The sequence below is a fragment of the Myotis lucifugus genome, unplaced genomic scaffold (genome assembly GCF_000147115.1).
Source record: "Myotis lucifugus unplaced genomic scaffold, Myoluc2.0 scaffold_48, whole genome shotgun sequence".
Taxonomy (NCBI): domain Eukaryota; kingdom Metazoa; phylum Chordata; class Mammalia; order Chiroptera; family Vespertilionidae; genus Myotis; species Myotis lucifugus.
Genome location: NW_005871096.1, coordinates 4,127,665 through 4,147,002, shown reverse-complemented (window position 1 = coordinate 4,147,002; position 19,338 = coordinate 4,127,665). Strand labels below are relative to the sequence as shown.

The 19,338-nt window shown below is 49.0% G+C and overlaps 1 protein-coding gene across 10 annotated transcripts in view; it reads right to left on the bottom strand.

Moving 5' to 3' along the window:
- APBB2 (amyloid beta precursor protein binding family B member 2) overlaps positions 1-19,338 on the bottom strand; it is a 256,229-nt gene that overhangs the window by 67,027 nt on the left and 169,864 nt on the right. For 7 of the 10 annotated variants that reach the window (XM_014455588.2, XM_023753627.1, XM_006088476.3 and 4 more), the window contains 3 exons: positions 18,129-18,191; positions 17,657-17,742; positions 17,489-17,546 (listed from right to left, as the gene is read on the bottom strand). In XM_014455588.2, coding sequence (XP_014311074.1) covers positions 17,489-17,546; positions 17,657-17,742; positions 18,129-18,191 — 207 coding nt within the window. The remainder of the gene's footprint in view (positions 1-17,488; positions 17,547-17,656; positions 17,743-18,128; positions 18,192-19,338) is intronic. The other 3 variants (XM_014455591.2, XM_006088480.3, XM_006088481.3) reach the window with 1 other exon arrangement.

The following is a 19,338-nucleotide window of genomic DNA, read 5'->3' as shown; positions in this document are numbered from 1 at the left end:
TCAGCGCTGGTATGGAAATAGGCTTGGACAGGATACCGAGATGTCCAAGTGGAAATGGGGTTCAAAATCATCAGAAGTTTCTTGGTGATCCTGGGTTTGAACCCTAAGAAACCAGTATTAATGTGGGATGTCCTTAAAGCTAGAAGCCAGGATCATATTTTTTAACTTCCTCTAATTGCCTACTACAACATCCTACAGACTATGAATACCCAAAAGAATTTATTAACAATAAGGAAGGTAAGAAACAAAAATATTGGCTGCTTTTTGTCCCTTGAGTCCAAGAACACCTGGATTTCAAACTCAACCAGCTCACTAAAAAATATCAAGGGCATTTTTCTTGCCTAAGAAATGCAAATGGCTAACTAATCGGACCAGAGCACATTAAGTATATTGTTTTGTCATGCTGATAAAGAGAAAACAAAAGCCCTAAATATATGATTATAAAGATTTTATTTTAAGTGATTTTCCTTGTACAATCCTGCTCTTGCAGTTTAGTTTCTAATTTGGAAAGCTTCACCACCAGAGCAAGAGAAAAGTGGGTGTATGGGGAATAACTGAGCTCCGCCAGGGAATGCGCTCAGCTTCCTCCCAAGGACGGAGCAGCAAAGAGCAACCTGTGCTGTTTGGTGCTGCCCCCGTGTGCCCTGGAAGGTTTATAACCACCATCACTTTTCCTTTGGGGGGGACGTGTGTTTGTGTGTGTGTGTGTGTTTGTGTGTGTATTTAATGGTTTCCATACTGATCAGCTCTGGGAAGACTCATTTCAGAGTATGGGAAGAGTTCAAAATATGTAATAAAACTGCCTTTAAAAATGCTTTTTCAATTTTTGAATAAAGCTCACTAGTTGCACTTTGATTGATGCTCGTTCTTCAAAGTTCTTAACCAAAAGAGCAAAAATGAGTAATGGGTTAGAGTATGCACTGTGCCATCAGATGAATCTGGATTCAGTCATAATCTTGCTATTTACCAGCTGCTGACTCTGGGCAAGTCACTTCAGGTTTCTAAGTCTCAGTTTCTTCATCTGTAAAATGGGACTAAAAATAGTACCTATACTTTACAGTACCACTGTGAGGACTAAATGAGGTAAAATGCTGGTAAAGTGCTTTGTATACTGCCTGGCATACAGTAAGAACTCAATAATGTTCATTATTATTATTACTAGAGGCCCAGCGCACAAAATTGTGTGCGGGTAGGGTCCCTAGGCCTAGCCTGTGATCAGACCCATCTTCCACCCACTCGCCAGCCCCTGGTCCCGCCCCCACCGCCCCTGCCAGCCATCTGGTTCCCCTCACTGGTTCCCCTCACCGGCCCCGGATCCCGCCCCCTGCCACCACCAGCCACCCGGTTCCCCTTGCCAGCCCCCCACCTCATAGCGACTGGTCAAGCGGTCATTCCGGTCGTTATGCTTATGGTCGCTGGCCTTTTATTATATAGGATTGATACATTTAATTCTTTTCTATGTGTGGATTTTAACGATTTTTCTAGTTTAACCGATTTTAGCCAAGCTAGCACATGGAGTGGAGGGGAGGTACTGTAGATCGTGGTATGTGTGAGCACACCACCTAGAGGGCTTTGTTAAAACGCAGAAAACTGGGCCCATCCCCATGGTTTCTGATTCAGTGAGTGAGGGTAGGGCTCGAGAATCTGCTTTGTGCACACTGTCCAGCAGAGGGTGCCACCACAGTTCCTTCTTTCCTTCCTTCCCCCTCCTTTTTTCCTTCCCTCCCCAACCCCAACCCCTGGTAACAGATACTGAAGGTAAGGCATCTCCATGGAGACAGGGGAAATACAGCTGCAATCAACTGAGGCCTGTGCTCTGTCCGCCACACTGCTGTTCACACAGTGTTCTGTGATGGCCTGTTGTCAGGCTCAGGGACAACCTGAGGGCGGGGCCAAGGGTCAGCCCACTGTGGGGCTGGGGCCCCCGGGCCTCCTCAGCTAGAGTGCTGCTCCTTCTCTTACACCAAAGGCTTCCTGCTGTTCAAGAACAGCCGGTGCTCCCAGCAACGACAAATCCTCTACAATGCCTGGCCCACTGTCACTCTTCCTTAACATGCTGAGTGGAGTGAATTGTCACCACATTATTAACAATATCAGCTTAAAAATAAAAACCAGAACGTCAATTTATTAATTTCCAGAGAGAAACATGTCTAACTGGATGCTTGGGTTGGCTAACAGGAGGATTTGTTCTCGAGAGAAAACCCACTCCTGTTTCTAGTGACCAGCCCACTGCAGGCCGCTGAGCGAAGACGCAAGCAGAGGAGCCCACTTCCGCATCCCAGTGGCCAGGGTCCTTGGAGATGCATGGCCAGCGTGCCAGAGACAGGCCTCTGGGTTGTGATTTAGTGTGAACACAGTTAACTGTATGAGTCATGTCCTGCCCAGGAGCCAGGCTGCTCTTCTGAGGCCTATTTTTATCAATGGAAAAGCTGAGTGGAGGAGGGTTCAACCAAGAGACTTAGCCCAATGTTTCAAATGTCCCAGGACAGGTTATGTGTACATGCACACTTCAACCCAAACTTGCAGGCGTATCACACTGCACATGTTCACGTGATCTTCGCCATCTTACTAGCGGTGACCATTTACCGAGAACTTTATATATTCTGTGCTGAGTATTTTCTATATAAAATTAAGAGCCTACACCTGGTGGGAAAAGCGTGAAGGATGGCACTGACAATCATGGACCATTTTCCAAATACTACATGCTTCACGACACGTAGCACATGTTCCCCCAACCCTACAAAGTATGAGCTACATTTGTTATTTTCTATGCAAGAAACAGAGGCTCAGGGAACTTAGTGAACCGCCCAGGGTCACACAGAAAGTACGCAGCAGCTAGAGTTCCACCAGAGGGTCAGTCCTGAGGGTAGGTCATTATCCTGAAGAAACCAGCTCAGTGCCGTGACCCACCTGAGGACCAGCGGGATGCCCAGCCTAGTCCCGATCCCACTGCTCTTTCTTCTACGTTAGATGTTCTATAAACAGGACCCTCCATCCAAAGGAGGCTCTTTGAGGCCAGGCCTGTTCTGTGGCCCTCGGATCGCCCACTACTCAGAGGGCCCAACACATACTTCGTGCTTCGTAACGTTAGTGTCAAATGAAGACACGTGAGCTGGAGACAGACTGAGGGCTGGTGGCAAGAGGGGACCAGATCTGGTTAGGAGCCCTGGACCACCACTTCCCGGCTGTGCCTTGCCAAGTTAATTGTCGCCAGTTTTGCATCCTTGGAGGGATAACCCTGCCCTTGCAGGTAGTGCTGCGAGGATTCAAGGGGTATGAGCCGAACCCTGGCAGGGAGCTGGCACAGCCATTTTCACCATAGCCCAAGGCCCAAGGCAGCTCAGAGTCACCACGAAGCATCTCTGAGAAAGGATCTGACAGGCACCACAGAAACTTCTCCGGGTGGAACAGTGAACACGTTGCACAAAAGCAGAATTTCCTGCTGGAGACACTCGAATGCCAACAAAAGCCGGGTCTGTGGCAGCAAACACCGGATTCCCAGCCCACACTCTCAGAGCTTGAGCGAGAGCCCGTGCAAGTCCAGGCCAAGAAGCTAGGCTGGCGGACCCGCCTCTATTCCTGCAGAGGAGCAGCAGATGTCCCCACTACTGGGAAACCATCCTTCCGCCCAGAAAGTGTAAACGGTATTTTAGTCTTCCCCACGGGAGTCCTGGAAGAGACTGGAGGGGAGTTCTCTGGTCCACACGGCTGACTTACACCACAGGGTCCATGTCTGCGGCCAAAAGCTGAGAAATGCTATTTGCAGGGTAAGTGTAGAGTAAAACCATCGTGACTACCCAAGCCTTGCACATAGAGTGGGCCATGTTATTTTGCTGGGGGAAGCGAGATGGCCAGGTGAGCTCTAGGGGAGATGCTGGTTCAGAGAGAGGAGCAGAGAGGCCTCAAGTCAGGAGTCAGGCTGTGCCCTCCGGGCTGGGGCTGGGGACCGAGGCAGCAGGGAACAGCCAGAGCGGGGACACTGGAGAGATGGGGTTTTACACAGTCCACTCTCAACTAGAGACAAGTCTACTTGTAATACGGGAATTGCAATACTCAAATAAACAAGAGTGTCATTCTCATCAGCAGTTAGCCATAAGTGTGCTCTCAGGCGGAGTCTGAGACAATTCAGGACTAATCGATCCCCTGCTCTAAAATGGGCCCAAGATGTCTTCACGAAGAACGGTGCCACTCGGGTCCTGAATAAAGCCCTTCCTCTGAACAGCTCCAGGGCAAATACAGTCAGTCCTCACTATCTGTAGATGCACCTGCTCACTGAAATGTATTTGTCACCCGAAACGAATACTCGTGGCACTTCTGTGGTCACTCGTGGACACGCAGAGTGGCAAAAACATGAGTTGCGTGATACGCACGTTCCCACTGAGGTTGAACAAGGCAACTCGCTGCCTTCTTATTTCAGCTCTCCTACTGCATAGAAGTGTCCTTCCCGTGGTCTATTAGCGCCTTTTTTTTTTTTTTTGCATTTTTGTACTTTTTGTTGGTGACTTCGCTGCTTAAAATCCAACCCCAAGCACAGTGCTGAAGTGCTGTCTAGTGTTGCTAAGTGGGAGAAGGCTGGGATGTACTTTATGGAGAAAATATGTCACGTGAGCTCTGCTTAGGCGTGAGTCACAGAGCTATTGGCTGTGAGTCCCATGTGAGTGAACCAATAATCCACATTCAGGAAGGCATCTTTACACAGAATCACACACAAAACAAGGCTATGCATTGATGGGCTGATGCAAATGTAGTGACAGGAGGCTCACAGGAACCTAACCTTGCATGGCCCCTGGGGAAATGGTTCAGTATTTGCTAATTTATTGTGGTTGTGCCTTCATAGAACGACTACAAATAGTGAGAAATAGCTGCATCTGCCCTTCACCCCAGGCAAGGGGTAGTGAAGGTGAACTGAATGACTCTCACGCTTCCTAGATCTTGGTGTAGGAGGGTGTAGGTGGGACAAGGAACCAGGAAACCCTGGGTTCTTGTCCTGGTGCTGCTACTAACTGGTGACTTTCAGGACGTCACCTGCTAGGCCTCATGTTCCTCATCTGACAACTGAGAGAGGAGAAGGAGGGAGTTCAAGAGGGAGAAGGGTTTGGGCTAAAAGTTCGCTCAGGACTTCTCCCACACTAAAGTACCCCTCAGACAGTGTCCCTTCCTGACCCCATTGTCACTCACTGGGCTCCAGCCACACCGGCCTCCGGGCTGATCCCTCCTCCTCCAGGCCCGGCTTACCTGGGCTCTCCCCGTCATCTACTTGGTCCCTCCCTCACCTCTTCCTCGATGTCACCTCTCAGGAGGCCTTCCCTGACTATTAAACCTGCCTCCCGGGACCACCTAGCTCTTTTCCCTGATTTATTTTCCTCCACGGCAAGGATTTTCATCGGAGACACTCATATTCCACTTGTTTTGCTGTTTCTCTCTCGACACTGGAATGAAATTACATGAAAGCAGGACCTGGCCTGCAGCGCCCCCGCCCCCAGGCAGAGAGCCTGCCGTCAGGGTGAAAGGAGCGCACACGTGTGAAGTCAGGCGTGAGCGGTACGGTAAAAGTTAGCTCCAATTATCAGCATCATCAGACTGATTGTATTTTTATTGTTGGTTTATAAGAAAGGTTTCGTTGCACTACTCACCAATAAATCCTCGACGTTTTCACAAGGTGTCTGAGATGAACTCCGTAAGCTCATCAAGTGCAAAGGCCTACAAAACCTCAATTAAAAGCACTGCTGTTACCAACCGGAGAGAGCATTCACGCTGTCCTAGGTCCCATCTGAGCTGATTCCTAGAATTTGCAGCATAGTCCTGGGGAAAGGCACTTAACCACGGCGGAGACCCACGGCACACACGGCTCTGGGGACGCTGGAGTCTGACCACCTCATTTCACATATGAGTACCAAGTCTTAAGAGCATTTTCCAGAGTGGCCGCTAGTAAAAACGAGGCCTGCCTTGTGCTGAGTGGAGTGGGCGCGATGGGGCCTCGAGAGAGTGGAGGCCATCGTTAAAGGATCCGCGAGTAACTACCACTTACTGAAACGGTCCCTGGCCAGCCGGTACTTACTGTGAATGCAAAGATGAAGGGAGTAGGAATAGATGCTCTTGCAAGACGTGTATGGCAATTCAAGGAAAAAGAAGAATTTTAAGTAGTTGTTTTAGAGAATTTGCTTTACATGAGGTATACTGAATTCTTAGGGGAGGAATGCATGTGCACAGCTCTGATATTAAAAAGAAGGACATTTCCAGCAATCGGTTAGAATAAAGGCTGGGAGCCTGATCCCAGCGATGACGAGGTGTCTGAGGAATAGACGTAGCTCGGGCTTTATCTGAAGACAGACAGGCCAAGAGAGACCTCTCGCGGCCTCGGCTCGCAGGCAGGCAGGAAGCAGTGCTGCCGATGACAAACCTGTTTGAGAAACATGTCGAGTTCCTCAGGCAGTGATTTCCCACTCTGTTCCTCACCTGGAGACTGGCAGCTCTTACCGTTTAGCCGAGCTGAGATCCTCAAAATGCAAGATGGGTTTCTATTAGGATGAAACAGCGTTAGCCCACTGTAACTTACACGGTTGGCTTCTGTTCCAAGTAGGCGACGTACCCGTGTCTCAAATATACTCACGCTTTAACTTGTGCGTGTGTGGACACAAGGAAAGATGGATAGAGCCTTAAGGAAGCCCGGTAGCCCCAGAAACCGGAAACCTGAGAGCAAGCACGGCTGACCAACCCTGGTGATCACACACGATGACTGAGGGGAGGAAGGACCCAGAGTGTTGGAAGGTGATGGATTCCCCAAATTCCAAGAGAAGTGACTGCAGATTGGATCCTGCCACAAAGCCTTGAGGTGGACACCAGGAAGCAAGCCGCTTGCGGAGGCAAGCCTGGACAGAGACAGGGCCCAGAGAGAAGCCCAGGGTGAGGAGAAGGAGCCAGGAAGGATTAGAAGGGAGGCGAGAAAAGTTCCCATTATCCAGCATACACAGCCTGCAGCCTCAGCGCCATGGGTGCGGCTGGGCCACACTGCAGACTTTTGCCGGCTCCCTGCACAGGCCAGGGCTCCCAGATTGGGACCAGCCAGAACAGCGCCTGCTGTCGCCTGGGGCTCGTTACTGCCACCTGCAGTACAACTGGGACTCTGCACCCTGAGTGGTCTTGGGCTGGGTCTAGTGATCTGAGCCAGACTGTTGGCTCAAGTGCAAGGGGAAGCCTCATGCCAAAACCCATCTTTGCTTTTCCTGAACTCCCACGGTAGATCCTCAGCAGCTCATCTTGACCAGCTGGCCCTTCCTGGAGGCCCCAGCCCTGATAGAGGGATTACACGCTGCTTCTGCCTGAGGCCGCTCAGCTCAGTGACCATGTGTGGCCCAGAATTCCCTGCCAGGGTCCTGCAGGGCCAGGCTCCTGCACCTCAGGATGCCCGTCTCCGCTGTGGCTGCTGGCAGCTGCCCACCCCCTCACCTGTTCCCACTGCCTTCCTTCAGGGGCAGAAGGAAGACTGCCTTCCCTCATTAGCCTCTCCAGGCATCTGCCACCACAGGGCGCAGCTGCCAACCGTCGGGTAACAATGCAGCTCGTTTCAAGAGTGCCCTTCAAAAGTCGGGGGTTCACACACTGCCAATTCCTCGACTGCTCATTCAGGGACCAGAAGTTCATAAGGGAAAGGGAGCCGTGGTCCTGCCAGGAGCACAGCATCATGTTGGGCTGTGTTAGCAAATACAGGGAGGAAAACAGTTGTACAGACACAGAAGCTGTCCTCTCGCTGGGAGACAAATGATCATCAAGGGCCAACGAGTGGCTCAGTGTCCAAGGGGCTCTGCCCGGTGGAAGCCACACTGGCCCAGGTCAGGAAGCCACGCTGGGGTCCTGCTCTTCTGAGACCAGCCTGCCCTCTTGGGCAGGTCACGTGGCCTCTCTGCTCGCCTCCCACTCCTCCTCAGGCCTGATGGGATGGTCCTGACTTTCTCTTTGTGAATGTCTACCTGAATGCCACCCACAGGAGGACGGCCTGCATTCTTCCAGGACACGGTATGCTCGTCCCTGGCTCTGTGCCTTGGTTTCTTGATGCCACCGTGTCAATAATCATGCTCTTCACTAAAGACATTTTCGTTGACTGACTGAAAGGTGGGAATGACATTTGTCACAGGTTGCATGTCCCAAAGGTGGCCACCAGAAAGCTTCCCATGCCACGTGCTCTCTGAAATGTGACCTTGCCACTTGCCCTCAAGAGATGGACCCATGTCTCCAGGGTCGGTCTGGCCTATGGCCTCTCTGATCCACAGGAGTGATGTGGTGCCGTGTCCAGGACCAGCCTCGTCTCACCTGGTGGCTTCAGCTTCCTGCTTCCGCATGAGAAGGACACCTGCCCACCCAGAGACCAGCACTGTAAGAAGCCCAGGCCACATGGACAGGCCCTGGAGGGTGAGACCCCAAGTGAAGAGAGACTACTGAGAGCACTGAGCTGCCAGCCACATGGGTGAAGAAGCCTCCTTGGAAGTGGATCCTCCAGCCCCAGCCTCCCCCTTGTGGCTCAGAGAGGAACTGCACTGCTGAACTCTTCTCCAGTCCACAGAATCATGAGCAAAACATGCAGTTGCTTTAGACTATGGTTGTTTTGGTGTCACACAGTATATAGGATTAGATAACAAAACAATGTAATCTACAGTGTTGGACAAGTAAGGATGTGCCTTATCTTAACAGATCTGCTCCTAAAAGCACTTGCTGAAAATGAACACACATTTATATATAACATTATTTAAAAATCTGCACTTACACTTACAGAAAGGGGGAGAATTGCTAATTCCTATTGCAATGCAAGTACACTCATCTGCTTAGGCACCATCTCCTGGGAAAGCACACGATTCACCCCTCACAGCCAGGGGAGACGCCCCACTCCTGACCTCACAGCTCAGCACTGAGCACAATGCATTGAATTTGCCTATTTGCTGTCTGCCCCTAGAAGCAGGGGACATATCTAGTCCCCTTTGTAATAGAAATAATGATAATGGCTAATGCATAAAGAATGCTTATTGTGTCAAAGCTCTTGACATATACCTTATGTTTACAATATATCAATTCACTCACTGTTTAGAGTAACCCTGTGAGGTAGAAACTATTATTACCCTCACTACAGATGAGGAAACTGAGGTAGAGAGGCTAAGGAACTTGCCCAAGGCTGGGTAACGTACCCAGATGGTAAGTAGCAGAGCCTGGCTTTGAACCCATGCAGTCTGGGTCCAGAGTCCATGCTCTTAACCATTACACCATGCAGCCTCTCCTTTGGCATTAGGCATTCCATAAATGCTGCTGATGCTATTAATGAATCTACAACAGAAATCAACTCCAAACTTCTCACACAGATCAGGGTCTCTGAAGTAAACAAACCTGTGCCACATGAATAAAAATCAATTATAAGAACTACATGCTGACATAAAATCCCATATAAATGCTAAGTAATGATAATGAATTTGCTACACAGACCAGAAATAAATCTGAGTGAGAGAAGATACTCCCTACCCCTTCCTGTTTATCTATTAGTGCTAATCAAGTCAGTAGCCCCTAATATCATTACTTCCTGAAAATCTATGCTAAGAGGAACCCGGGGAGGGCACAGACAAAGCTCACAGATGAATACATTTGAATCTCATGCTCATTCACCATTCATTTCAGCAAGTTCCCCTATCAAACCTACTGACCAACAGATTCGTATCATCTCCTTCCCCTCTCTCTCCACCTGGGGCAGGTTACAAGGAGAGTAAGGAGAAAAGCAGGTCTTTCACCAAATCCAGGGTCTGGATAAAAAAAAATCCACACGCAGCTGAGAATTGATTGCAAATGGCCACAAAAGACCTGGAAGGTCGGTGTAGACGGGCTCTGACTGCTTCCTGGCGGAAGAGGCATGGAAACGATGCCTCATTTGCAGGTTTCAAACTTAGCGTTACTACTCAACACATGGCTCAGTAGACCAGCCGCACCAGCAGCACCTGAGGGCTTAATAGAAACGTAGCTCTGTGTCCTCCCCCAGAGCTCCAAGATGTGTCAACATGCACAGAACACTCGGAAAGCAACTGCAAAGGACGAGCCGTGAGCCTGGTGACGGTGAAAAGAAAGGGGGAGTCTGTCCTCGCGTGGTGATGCTCCAGTTCCCTCACTCCAACATCTCTGCTACCTCCACCCAAACTCCCAGGCAGCCAACCTGACCTTAAAGCTCAGGGAAGCAATGACTGGGAGTGGGTGGGCATGATGCTTTCTTGGACTTTGTTGTGAAATTCATCTGAGTTTGAGTCCCAGTTCCACCAGTTACCAGCTGTGCGAGAACACAAATGACGTAATCTGTAATGTGGGGGAGATAAGCCCAATGCCTTGTGTTTGCAGAAAATTGAACGCAGGTAGGTACCTGCCCCAGCCACCTGTCTCCAGGCCAGGAGAGTACTCCAGGGCATACTCTTTCTTTCCTTCTCTTCTCCCAATCTGATGAGCGATCAGGCGGAGCAGTTTCATTGCCAGGTGCCAAGGATCAGAACTGTCGCATCCCATTTGGAACCTTCAAATAGCTCAGAACCAGAAGTGGCTTCCGAGATGATGACACATTCATTTAACAGATGAAGCAGTAGAAACCCGGAGAGTGTAATGCTTGGGATAATACAACCTTCCTTACCCAGCTCCTTTATTATGGTCTAGAGGCCCGGTGCACGAAATTCATGTGTGTGTGTGTGTGGGGGGTGTCCCTCAGCCCAGCCTGCACCTTCTCCAATCCGGGACCCCTCATGAGAGAGGAATGGGGACCAGCCAGGCACAAATGAGCTCGCGAGAGAGGAATGTCCAACTGCCTCTCACAATCCGGGACCAATGGCTCCTAACTGCTCGCCTGCCTGCCTGATCGCCCCTAACCCCTTTGCCTGCCTGATCACCCCTAACCACCTCTGCCTGCCTGCCTGATCACCCCTAACTGCTCCCTTTCTGGCCTGATTGCCCCTAACTGCCTCTGCCTCGCCCTGCACCCAGGACCCAGGATTCCCTCCCTCTGGCTGGCCACAGGCACCCAGGACCCAGGCCAGCCGCAGCCACAGGGGACTATGGGCAGGTGGCTTTGCCCGGGCCACAGCCGCAGGTGCCCAGGACCACGGGTCGGGCGGCTTGTCCCTCTCCCGAGCCGCAGCCTGGCTGGTCCCCATTCCTCTCTCGTGAGCTCATTTGTGCCTGGCTGGTCCCCATTCCTCTCTTGAGAGCTCATTTGTGCCTGGCTAGTCCCATGCCTCTCTCCCCAGTGTTGAGTGTCTGAGCCATTATGGTGTGACGGCGTGAGGGTGTGCCAACCATTTGCATATTAGCTCTTTATTATATTGGATATTAAGACCAGTGAAGTGCAGTTCTAAAACCCCCCTCCTCTCAAATATCCTGAGAACGATGCTCTTCACCAGAAGCCGACAATAGGATGGGTGGTGGGAGGCCCAGGAGACCCACTTTTGAATGAATGCCGTCTCCACGACTAATTGTGTGACCCTAGGGCTTATTTACTCAAACTTTCTGGGACTCACTTGTTTCACCTGTAAAGGAGGCCCGTTAGGTCATCTCTATAGTCACTTTCCCTTCTAAGCAATCCAATGGTTCCCAGTGAAATGTAGCTTTTGCCCATGTCTTTAAAGATGTAATTTTCAATATTGTCCACAAGGTGGCAGAACATCTCCTTTACAGAAGTCCCAGCAGAGTGACACAAGGATGGGAAAAGAACTTCAAGAAACTAATGCATATTTTTCAAAGCATTAAGTTTTCTGCAATTTAATGATAAAATTTTATTTTTGCATTGGTAATTTGAATCAAGCGTTTGGCCAGCAATGTGCCACGTGCCAGGAGAAATGGGAAGTGTCACAGAGCTCAATTTGTATTTTAAGGTATTAAAGTAGGATGCGTACAGGGGAGAGACCATAAAATAATGTGAATTTAGAAACACAAGCTACCAAACCACCCAACTATGGCAAGGGCTTGCCTTCTTGGTAACAGAAGCATGAGAGGCAATTATTTTCAAAAGGTGTGAATATACAAAAACTTAAAAAAAAGTTTCACATGGAAAAGTGCCACAGAATAAACAGAAAGATAAAAGTGATTACAAAAAAATATTTAAGGTTCTAATAATAAAGTTTTGCATTTTAAAATGCATAGGGATGAAGCACAATGTGGTATACTGAATTAGATCATGGAACAGAAAAGAAGACATTAGAAGAAAAACTGGTCAAAATCAGAATAAAGCATTTAGCTTTGTACCAAAGTTAATGTCTTAGTTTTGACACCTGTACTAGTGTCACGTAAGACAGACATTAGGGGAAGTTAGGTGATGGATAAAGGAGAATGCTGCACTATCTTTGCAAGTTTTCTATAAATCTAAAATTGTCCCACAATAAAATTTTCGATCTAAAAAATGCATAGAAAAATAAGAAAGAGATAGCCAAGAATAGACAGAAACACATTTCCTAAGAAATGTCCTGTCTCGATGATGATTTAAGAAAAGGAAATTTGAAAGAAGGGGGCAGTAGCTCACATGCAATAAAACAAAGACAAATAAATAAAAATGACACAGCCTGGGGCAGAGTGGGCAGTGAGCTGATGAAGCCATGAGCTGATGGCCTTTGACCTGGTAATATCAGTTTTAGCAACCTACACCAAAGCAATAATTTAAAAGAAAAGAAAAGGTCACCTATTTTTTTTAAAATATATTTTATTGATTTTTTACAGAGAGGAAGGGAGAGAGACAGAGAGTTAGAAACATCGATGAGAGAGAAACATCGACCAGCTGCCTCCTGCACATCTCCCACTGGGGATGTGCCCGCAACCCAGGTACATGCCCTTGACCGGAATCGAACCTGGGACCTTTCAGTCCGCAGGCCGACACTCTATCCACTGAGCCAAACCGGTTTCGGCAAGGTCACCTATTTTTATGAAATCGTAGATCTGCTCTGTAGTACTGGAAATTGCTCCTATGGCCAGTGGGTGCCTAGACAAACTCTGGCACTACCAATCCCATGGGACATTATAATGGAATGCAGAATGGAGAACTGAGGATTGTAGAAAGGACTGTGTGAAGTCATTTTTAAAGAGCTCATTATATGCAGTGTAGCATCCTAGACTGGGCCCTGGAACAGAAGGACATGAGTGGGGTGGGGAGGGAAATGTGGATAAAGTTTAGTTAATAGTAACTTCTTAGTCTTGATGGTCGTGCCATGATTATGAAGAGGTTATTAGGGAAAGCTAGGTGAAGGGTATATGGGAACTAAATCTCTGCGATTCTTATAAATCTCAATTTTTGTTAAAGTGAAAACAAATGTGAAAAACAAAAAGTGAAAAAAATGTTTTTTCTTTTAAAGACAAGATACTTTCTGCTTATTTGTGGGGGGGGGGGGGGGTCGCACTCAGTTTCCTAGTCCACGACAGACAGGAAAATGTAAATGTTTATCTAAAGAAGTTACTTCTACAGCTTGAACACTTGGAAAATCCTGGTTTTCTAGCCAGTGGTCCCCTGTTAGGTGCCCGAGGCAGCATTAAATAGGTGAGGAGCGACTAAGAGGGTGGATGGGGGAGAGGGGATTGATGCAGCGTAGGGGTTGGGTGGGGGGGGGGTGCGGTTTCCAAAGTGGCTTCATTAAAGTCAGTTCTAAACTCACTGGCTTCTTCAAAATGTGTAAAATGCAAATGCATTAGGGCTGTTGGATTTGAAATAGCTGTAATTCTGAGAGAACATCTTGGCCTTCTCCACAGGCCTTCCCTTGGCCCGATTCCATGAATGGGCGGCGTGACCACGTGACCACGCACCCCGGGGAGAAGCACATCGGACAACAGCTCAGTGTCTGCAAAGGGACTAAGCGGTGGCCCCAAAGTGTGTACATGTGCTGATCACCAGCGACGCAGACTACCTCCATTCCAACCCCCGCTTCCTCCCGCTGTGGGCCCGCGTTTATCGTAAGACCGACTGATGTGATACTACTGAGGAGGGGGCTGAAACACGCTGCACCCACTGCACTTCTAGAGTCCAGAGTTCATCTCGGCCCCAAGTCAGACCCGAAAGCGGGTCCGCCATCCCCCACCGTTTACAGAGAATGAGTTTTGCTTGGGAGTTTGTCCTTTCTTTCCAGTGACGAATGCTGTGAAATACCAACAGACAATACCCCAATTTCTCTCTGTCTCTAAGTGCTTGGCATTTGTGGAGGACACGGATCACATCATTTGCTGGGGGCACCTAAATGAAGCTCCCAGTGAGACTTTCCTCCAGACAGTCTAGTGGGCAAGGGCGCTGGAGCCCGATGGCCTGGGCGCCAATCCTGACTCCACTACTGATTCGCTGCTGAACCTCCCAGGCCTCCGTTTCCTCATCTGCAACATGGGGACAACGGTACTTGGCCCTCTACATTTTTATGAGGATGAGAGTCAACGGAAATAAAGTCTTTAGGATCATGCCTGGCAAAAAGTTGGCCCTCAATCAAGATTCATGATTACAGTGATTTTAGGACGAGGTACTAGAAAAACCATCACATTCCACAAGAAAGTGGGGTGCTATTGCACACTGAACAGTGTGATTCGTATAAAGTGGGGTTCAGAAACCCTTTTCCCATCCCTCTATGCTTGGGGTTGTCAACAGCAACAGTGACTTTCTACAGCCCGGGGACCTTCAGGCCCAGGGTGGGCGGGTAGTTAGAAGCGGGTGCACTTTGCCCAAGTCCCTCCAAGATTCTGAGTTGCCCTTAGAGGTTCGTGTCATTCACCCTCAACGTAAACAGACGGATGCACTGATAATGCCCTTATCTTTTCTGCGCCTCTTAAAGAGAACATTCCTTCTCATAAGTCTTCTCGTATCTTTTGTGGAACAAAGTAGGATACACAGTAAATAATACAGTACATGTACTTTCTTGTTTAGAACGGAGCACAACCGCAGCACCTGACCACAAAGCTGGCCTCCGTACCAGCACAAACACATTCACAGCAGGTGTGGGAACAGACCTGCTGGCCACAGAAAGGTGGCAGATAAGAGCTCGATAAGCAAAACACCTCAGAGGGGAAAAGAGAAAGCGTCAACTTCAGTGGTATTTCAGCCAGGCCTCCATTCCTGGTACCAGTTCCCTCCCCGTTCCACGCATCACCCTCTGAGCCCTCGCTTGTCAGTTTCACACAGTAGCTTTAGGGCCCTCACTGCCCCAGCCCTTGAGGGTGGAGAAAGAGCCCTGGCCGGGTGGCAAGGTTGGTTGGAGCACCATCCCGTACACCAAAGCACTGTGGGTTCGATTTTGGGTCAGGGCATGTACCTAGGTTGTAGGTTCCTTCGATCCCCACTTGGGGTGCATGTGGGAGGCAGCCGACCAATGTTTCTCTCTCACATCAATGTCCCTTCCTCTCTCTCTCTAAAACCAATAAAAAAATATCCTCAGGTAAAAATAAAAAGAGTGGAGAGAGATACCGCTGCCGCTCACCCCTCCTCCTCCAGTCTGTGCTGATGGCCCTTGAATGACGCCTGGTAGCAAAGCAAGTTATTCACATCCCACCTTCCTGTTACACTGCATCCCTTCCTTGCCATGAAATTTATCTTTAAAGGCCAGCATGCTAGCGGCAGGCCAAGGACTTGTTCCGAACACCGCTGGCTCCGAGCGGCCTTCGTGCAGACAGGCTGTGCTTGGAATGAAGCCGAGCGGACGGGGAGCAGTGGAGTCATCAACACGAACCCTGCGTGTCTTACCGAGGCCAAGGCACTTGGGCCGTTTCCGGCAAAGGAGTGGAGGCTCTGAGCCTGCAAGGTGTAGCTGCTACTAAGGGAGCCTGCTTCCTGTTTTATTCACAGACACAGATCTGCTTGGCGATTCAGAAAATATATCTAGAACCAGCTTCATAATTTGCAAATGAAAATGAAAAATGAAAAATGAAAATTAGGGCCCCCTTGTTCAAAAGAGCAGGAAAAAAATGCTGTAAAAGTATTAAAACATGAAACTTCTCACTTTTGCATTCTCTCTCTTGACTTACGGTGTTTTTAGCTTGTTGTTTAATGTCACGCTCCCTCGGGCATGGGGATACTGGCAGGGGGAGTGCAGACCATCCCAGGCCCCAGGGACCCTGCCCACCCCCACAGACCATCATCTTCTGGGCTCCCCCTCCCACCAGCTGCTGGACCACTACATTGCACCCTGGCCAGAGGTGGGAAAACTGAGCCTGGAATCCCCCTTGTCCATGGACTCACTCTCCCAACCCCCAACCCAAAGCAGACAGGTGTCCCTCAAGTTTATTGCAACATCTGCGCCAGGACATGCTAGGCCCCTAGAATGAGAGTAGGCAGGCTTCACCCACCCGAGTCACCCACTAAACACCCCCGGTGCTGCCAGCCTGGGCCGGGCAGGCCACTGCTTTGACCCTTCCCGAGACACCGTGGACCTTATGTGCCCAACACCAACTCTCCCCATGCTCACTCCTAGACTTCTATGGGGGTGGAAGGCAACGGAGGTGGCTGGGTGGGGACACGGGTAGGGAGGTCTGGCAGAGTCTGGTGTAGGGAGGTGGCAGGGCTGTGCACACGCTAAGGCTCCCACCCCTGGTGCACACGCCATTGCCCCACGGACTCACTACCACACAAAGTCAAAGATGAAATGATTAAGAATTTCAAGGTGGCGACTGCATTGAATTAAACCCCCAGGCCTGGGTCCCTGATTCACAGCACAGGGCCCTGTACAACTGCATGACACCAAGCCTGTAAGGCTGGCCCTCGGGTACCCCACCAGAAGGCCAAAAGCGAAAGTTCACTCTCACTTTCCATCATAAAGCATGCCTGCGCTGGTGACAGGGACGGCAAAGAGGCCTCGCCCTGCACGGGTGTGAGGCCACCCTGGAGGAGGCATACCACCTGCAAGGCAGAACCGGGTTTACCTTTAAAGCAGCGGTTCTCAACCCCTGGGTCACGACCCTTTTGGGGGTCGAACGACCCTTTCATAGGGGTCGCCTAAGACCATCGGAAAACACATATATAATTACATATTGTTTTTGTGATTAATCACTATGCTTTAATTATGTTCAATTTGTAACCATGAAAATACATCCTGCATATCAGATATTTACATGACGATTCATAACAGTAGCAAAATTACAGTTATGAAGTAGCAACAAAAATAATTTTATGGTTGGGGGTCACCACAACATGAGGAACTGTGTTAGAGGGCCACGGCATTAGGAAGGTTGAGAACCGCTGCTTTACAGGCTTCTGAAGCCCATCCAAACGGTCATTTCCACTTGCCACGCTGTGCAAAAAACCGATGTGCTGAGAGACAGGCCGAGTCGCGATGATCACAGAAATCCTCCCAAAGCTGACTTGGACTAGGGATTTACTTTAAGTGTTGGGGAGATTAGAAAAGACAGCGCATCGAGGGATAATTACTTAATAAGTGGGTCTGGGTTGATGGTTTGTAAAAACTGGGCCATTATCCAAAGTCATTACTTTGAGGTGAGACTATAACCTACTTGCTGAAAGCACGTTTTTACCAACCTTCGCTTCTGGGTCGCTGTTGATACTACAAGAATCGTCATCAGCATGAGGGGCATTTCTAGAAAAAACAAACAACACATAAACCAACAGAAAATGGGACTGAGAATTCTATTGCAAACTCTGGTGGCAAAAAGCCACACGTCAGGGCTGGGCGTCCCCATGCCCTACCTGAGTTTCAAAGATGCATAGCGCAGTGTTGCTCCTTCAAACTCTTTGAGACTGGGGTCCGGGTTAACGGTGGCGGCGTGCAGATCCTAGAAGAAAACAGATGCCCGTTAGGGGAGGACGGGGGAGGGCCCGTGACACGGCTGCAAATGTCATGAGAGAGGAGAGTCCTCCCGCCGGAGGCAGAGTGCACGTGAGCTTAGGCGGAAGGAGGCATGCAAGGGCTGCTGGGTGCTGGCTCCGTGCAAGGTGCTGCTCACAGACAGCAGGCAGCCGGGGCAAGCAGCCTGAAGTCATTCGCAAGGGGAGACGTCAAAAAAGGGCCACGTGTGTGTGAGCTGGGCGTCCCTAGCAAGAAGCCCCCTCACTCCGTCCCTGCCGAATGCACGATGCTCGCAGAGAAGAGAAAGGTGCAGCCACAGCCATGCACAAAGGACAACATCGTAAATGATCTAAAAGCTGACAATATACTTGCCTTCCAAATGTCACTATTAATCTTCCCCCCATTCAGAACAGCAAAATCACTCCATGGCTGTTTCTAGACATATAATTATTCACACAGGAAAAAAAGCACATTGATTAAAAAAAAAGAAAGAAAGAAAAGAAAAAGGAAAGGAAAAAAAAGACACAAGACACTGTTGTTAGCATTGATATTCACAGGATGAGTTAGGGAACAAATTTACTCTAACAGCCACTTGCTAGCTCACTCTCTCTAGATCTAGGTTAGCATCCAAAGACTAGGCAGGGGGAAGGAGAGGGCACCTTACTTACCAAAACACATGCCTGAACATTATCAGCAGGCAGAGAACTGGTTTGCTCAATGTGGCCATACAAGCAAACAAAATGCTTCCAAATATTAAATCCCCAGCACAGCTAACCCCATTGGGACCATTTTCTTTCCCATGAACCACACAAAGCTGTTGTCTTAGGTAGGGGTGCACTTGTCAATGTGCTGGTTTGGAAACTGAGGAATGTCCATGGCCAAGGGCCTAAAAAGCTGAGGGGTCAAATTATTTTCATTTAAAAGGAAAAAAAAAAAAGGACCACGAATGGGAAAGAGTTAGTAAGGAACGGTCTGACATCACCATCTTGCTGAGATTCAGCCCTGAACAAGGAACGTAAATTCCTCTAATCCAGTGGTTCTCAACCTTCTGGCCCTTTAAATACAGTTCCTCATGTTGTGACCCAACCATAAAATTATTTTCGTTGCTACTTCATAACTCTAATGTTGCTACTGTTATGAATCATAAATATCTGATATGCAGGATGGTCTTAGGCGACCCCTGTGAAAGGGTCGTTCAACCGCCAAAGGGGTCGAGACCCACAGGTTGGGAACCGCTACTCTAATCCATAGACAGCTCTGCTTCTCGGACACGCAAGCCTCTTCACAAGTTAATATCTGATCACTACACATAATCACAGAACAAAGCAGGAAGGCTTGCCTTGTTGGAAGAACTCTTACAATAGACCTTTGAATCTAAACAAAAACTTCTAGTTCGGAAATTCCCCACCCACCTCCCCCCACTAGATTGAGTGACTATTCAAATATTTTTCATCCAAGATTCGGGGAAAGAATGCTAATCAGGCCCAGGGACATCCTTATGAGTTTGTTGCATTGACTCGGTGGGCAGATCTCTTTTCTCAGACAATAAATCCACAATGGAAACGTCAACTACAGCCCTTTG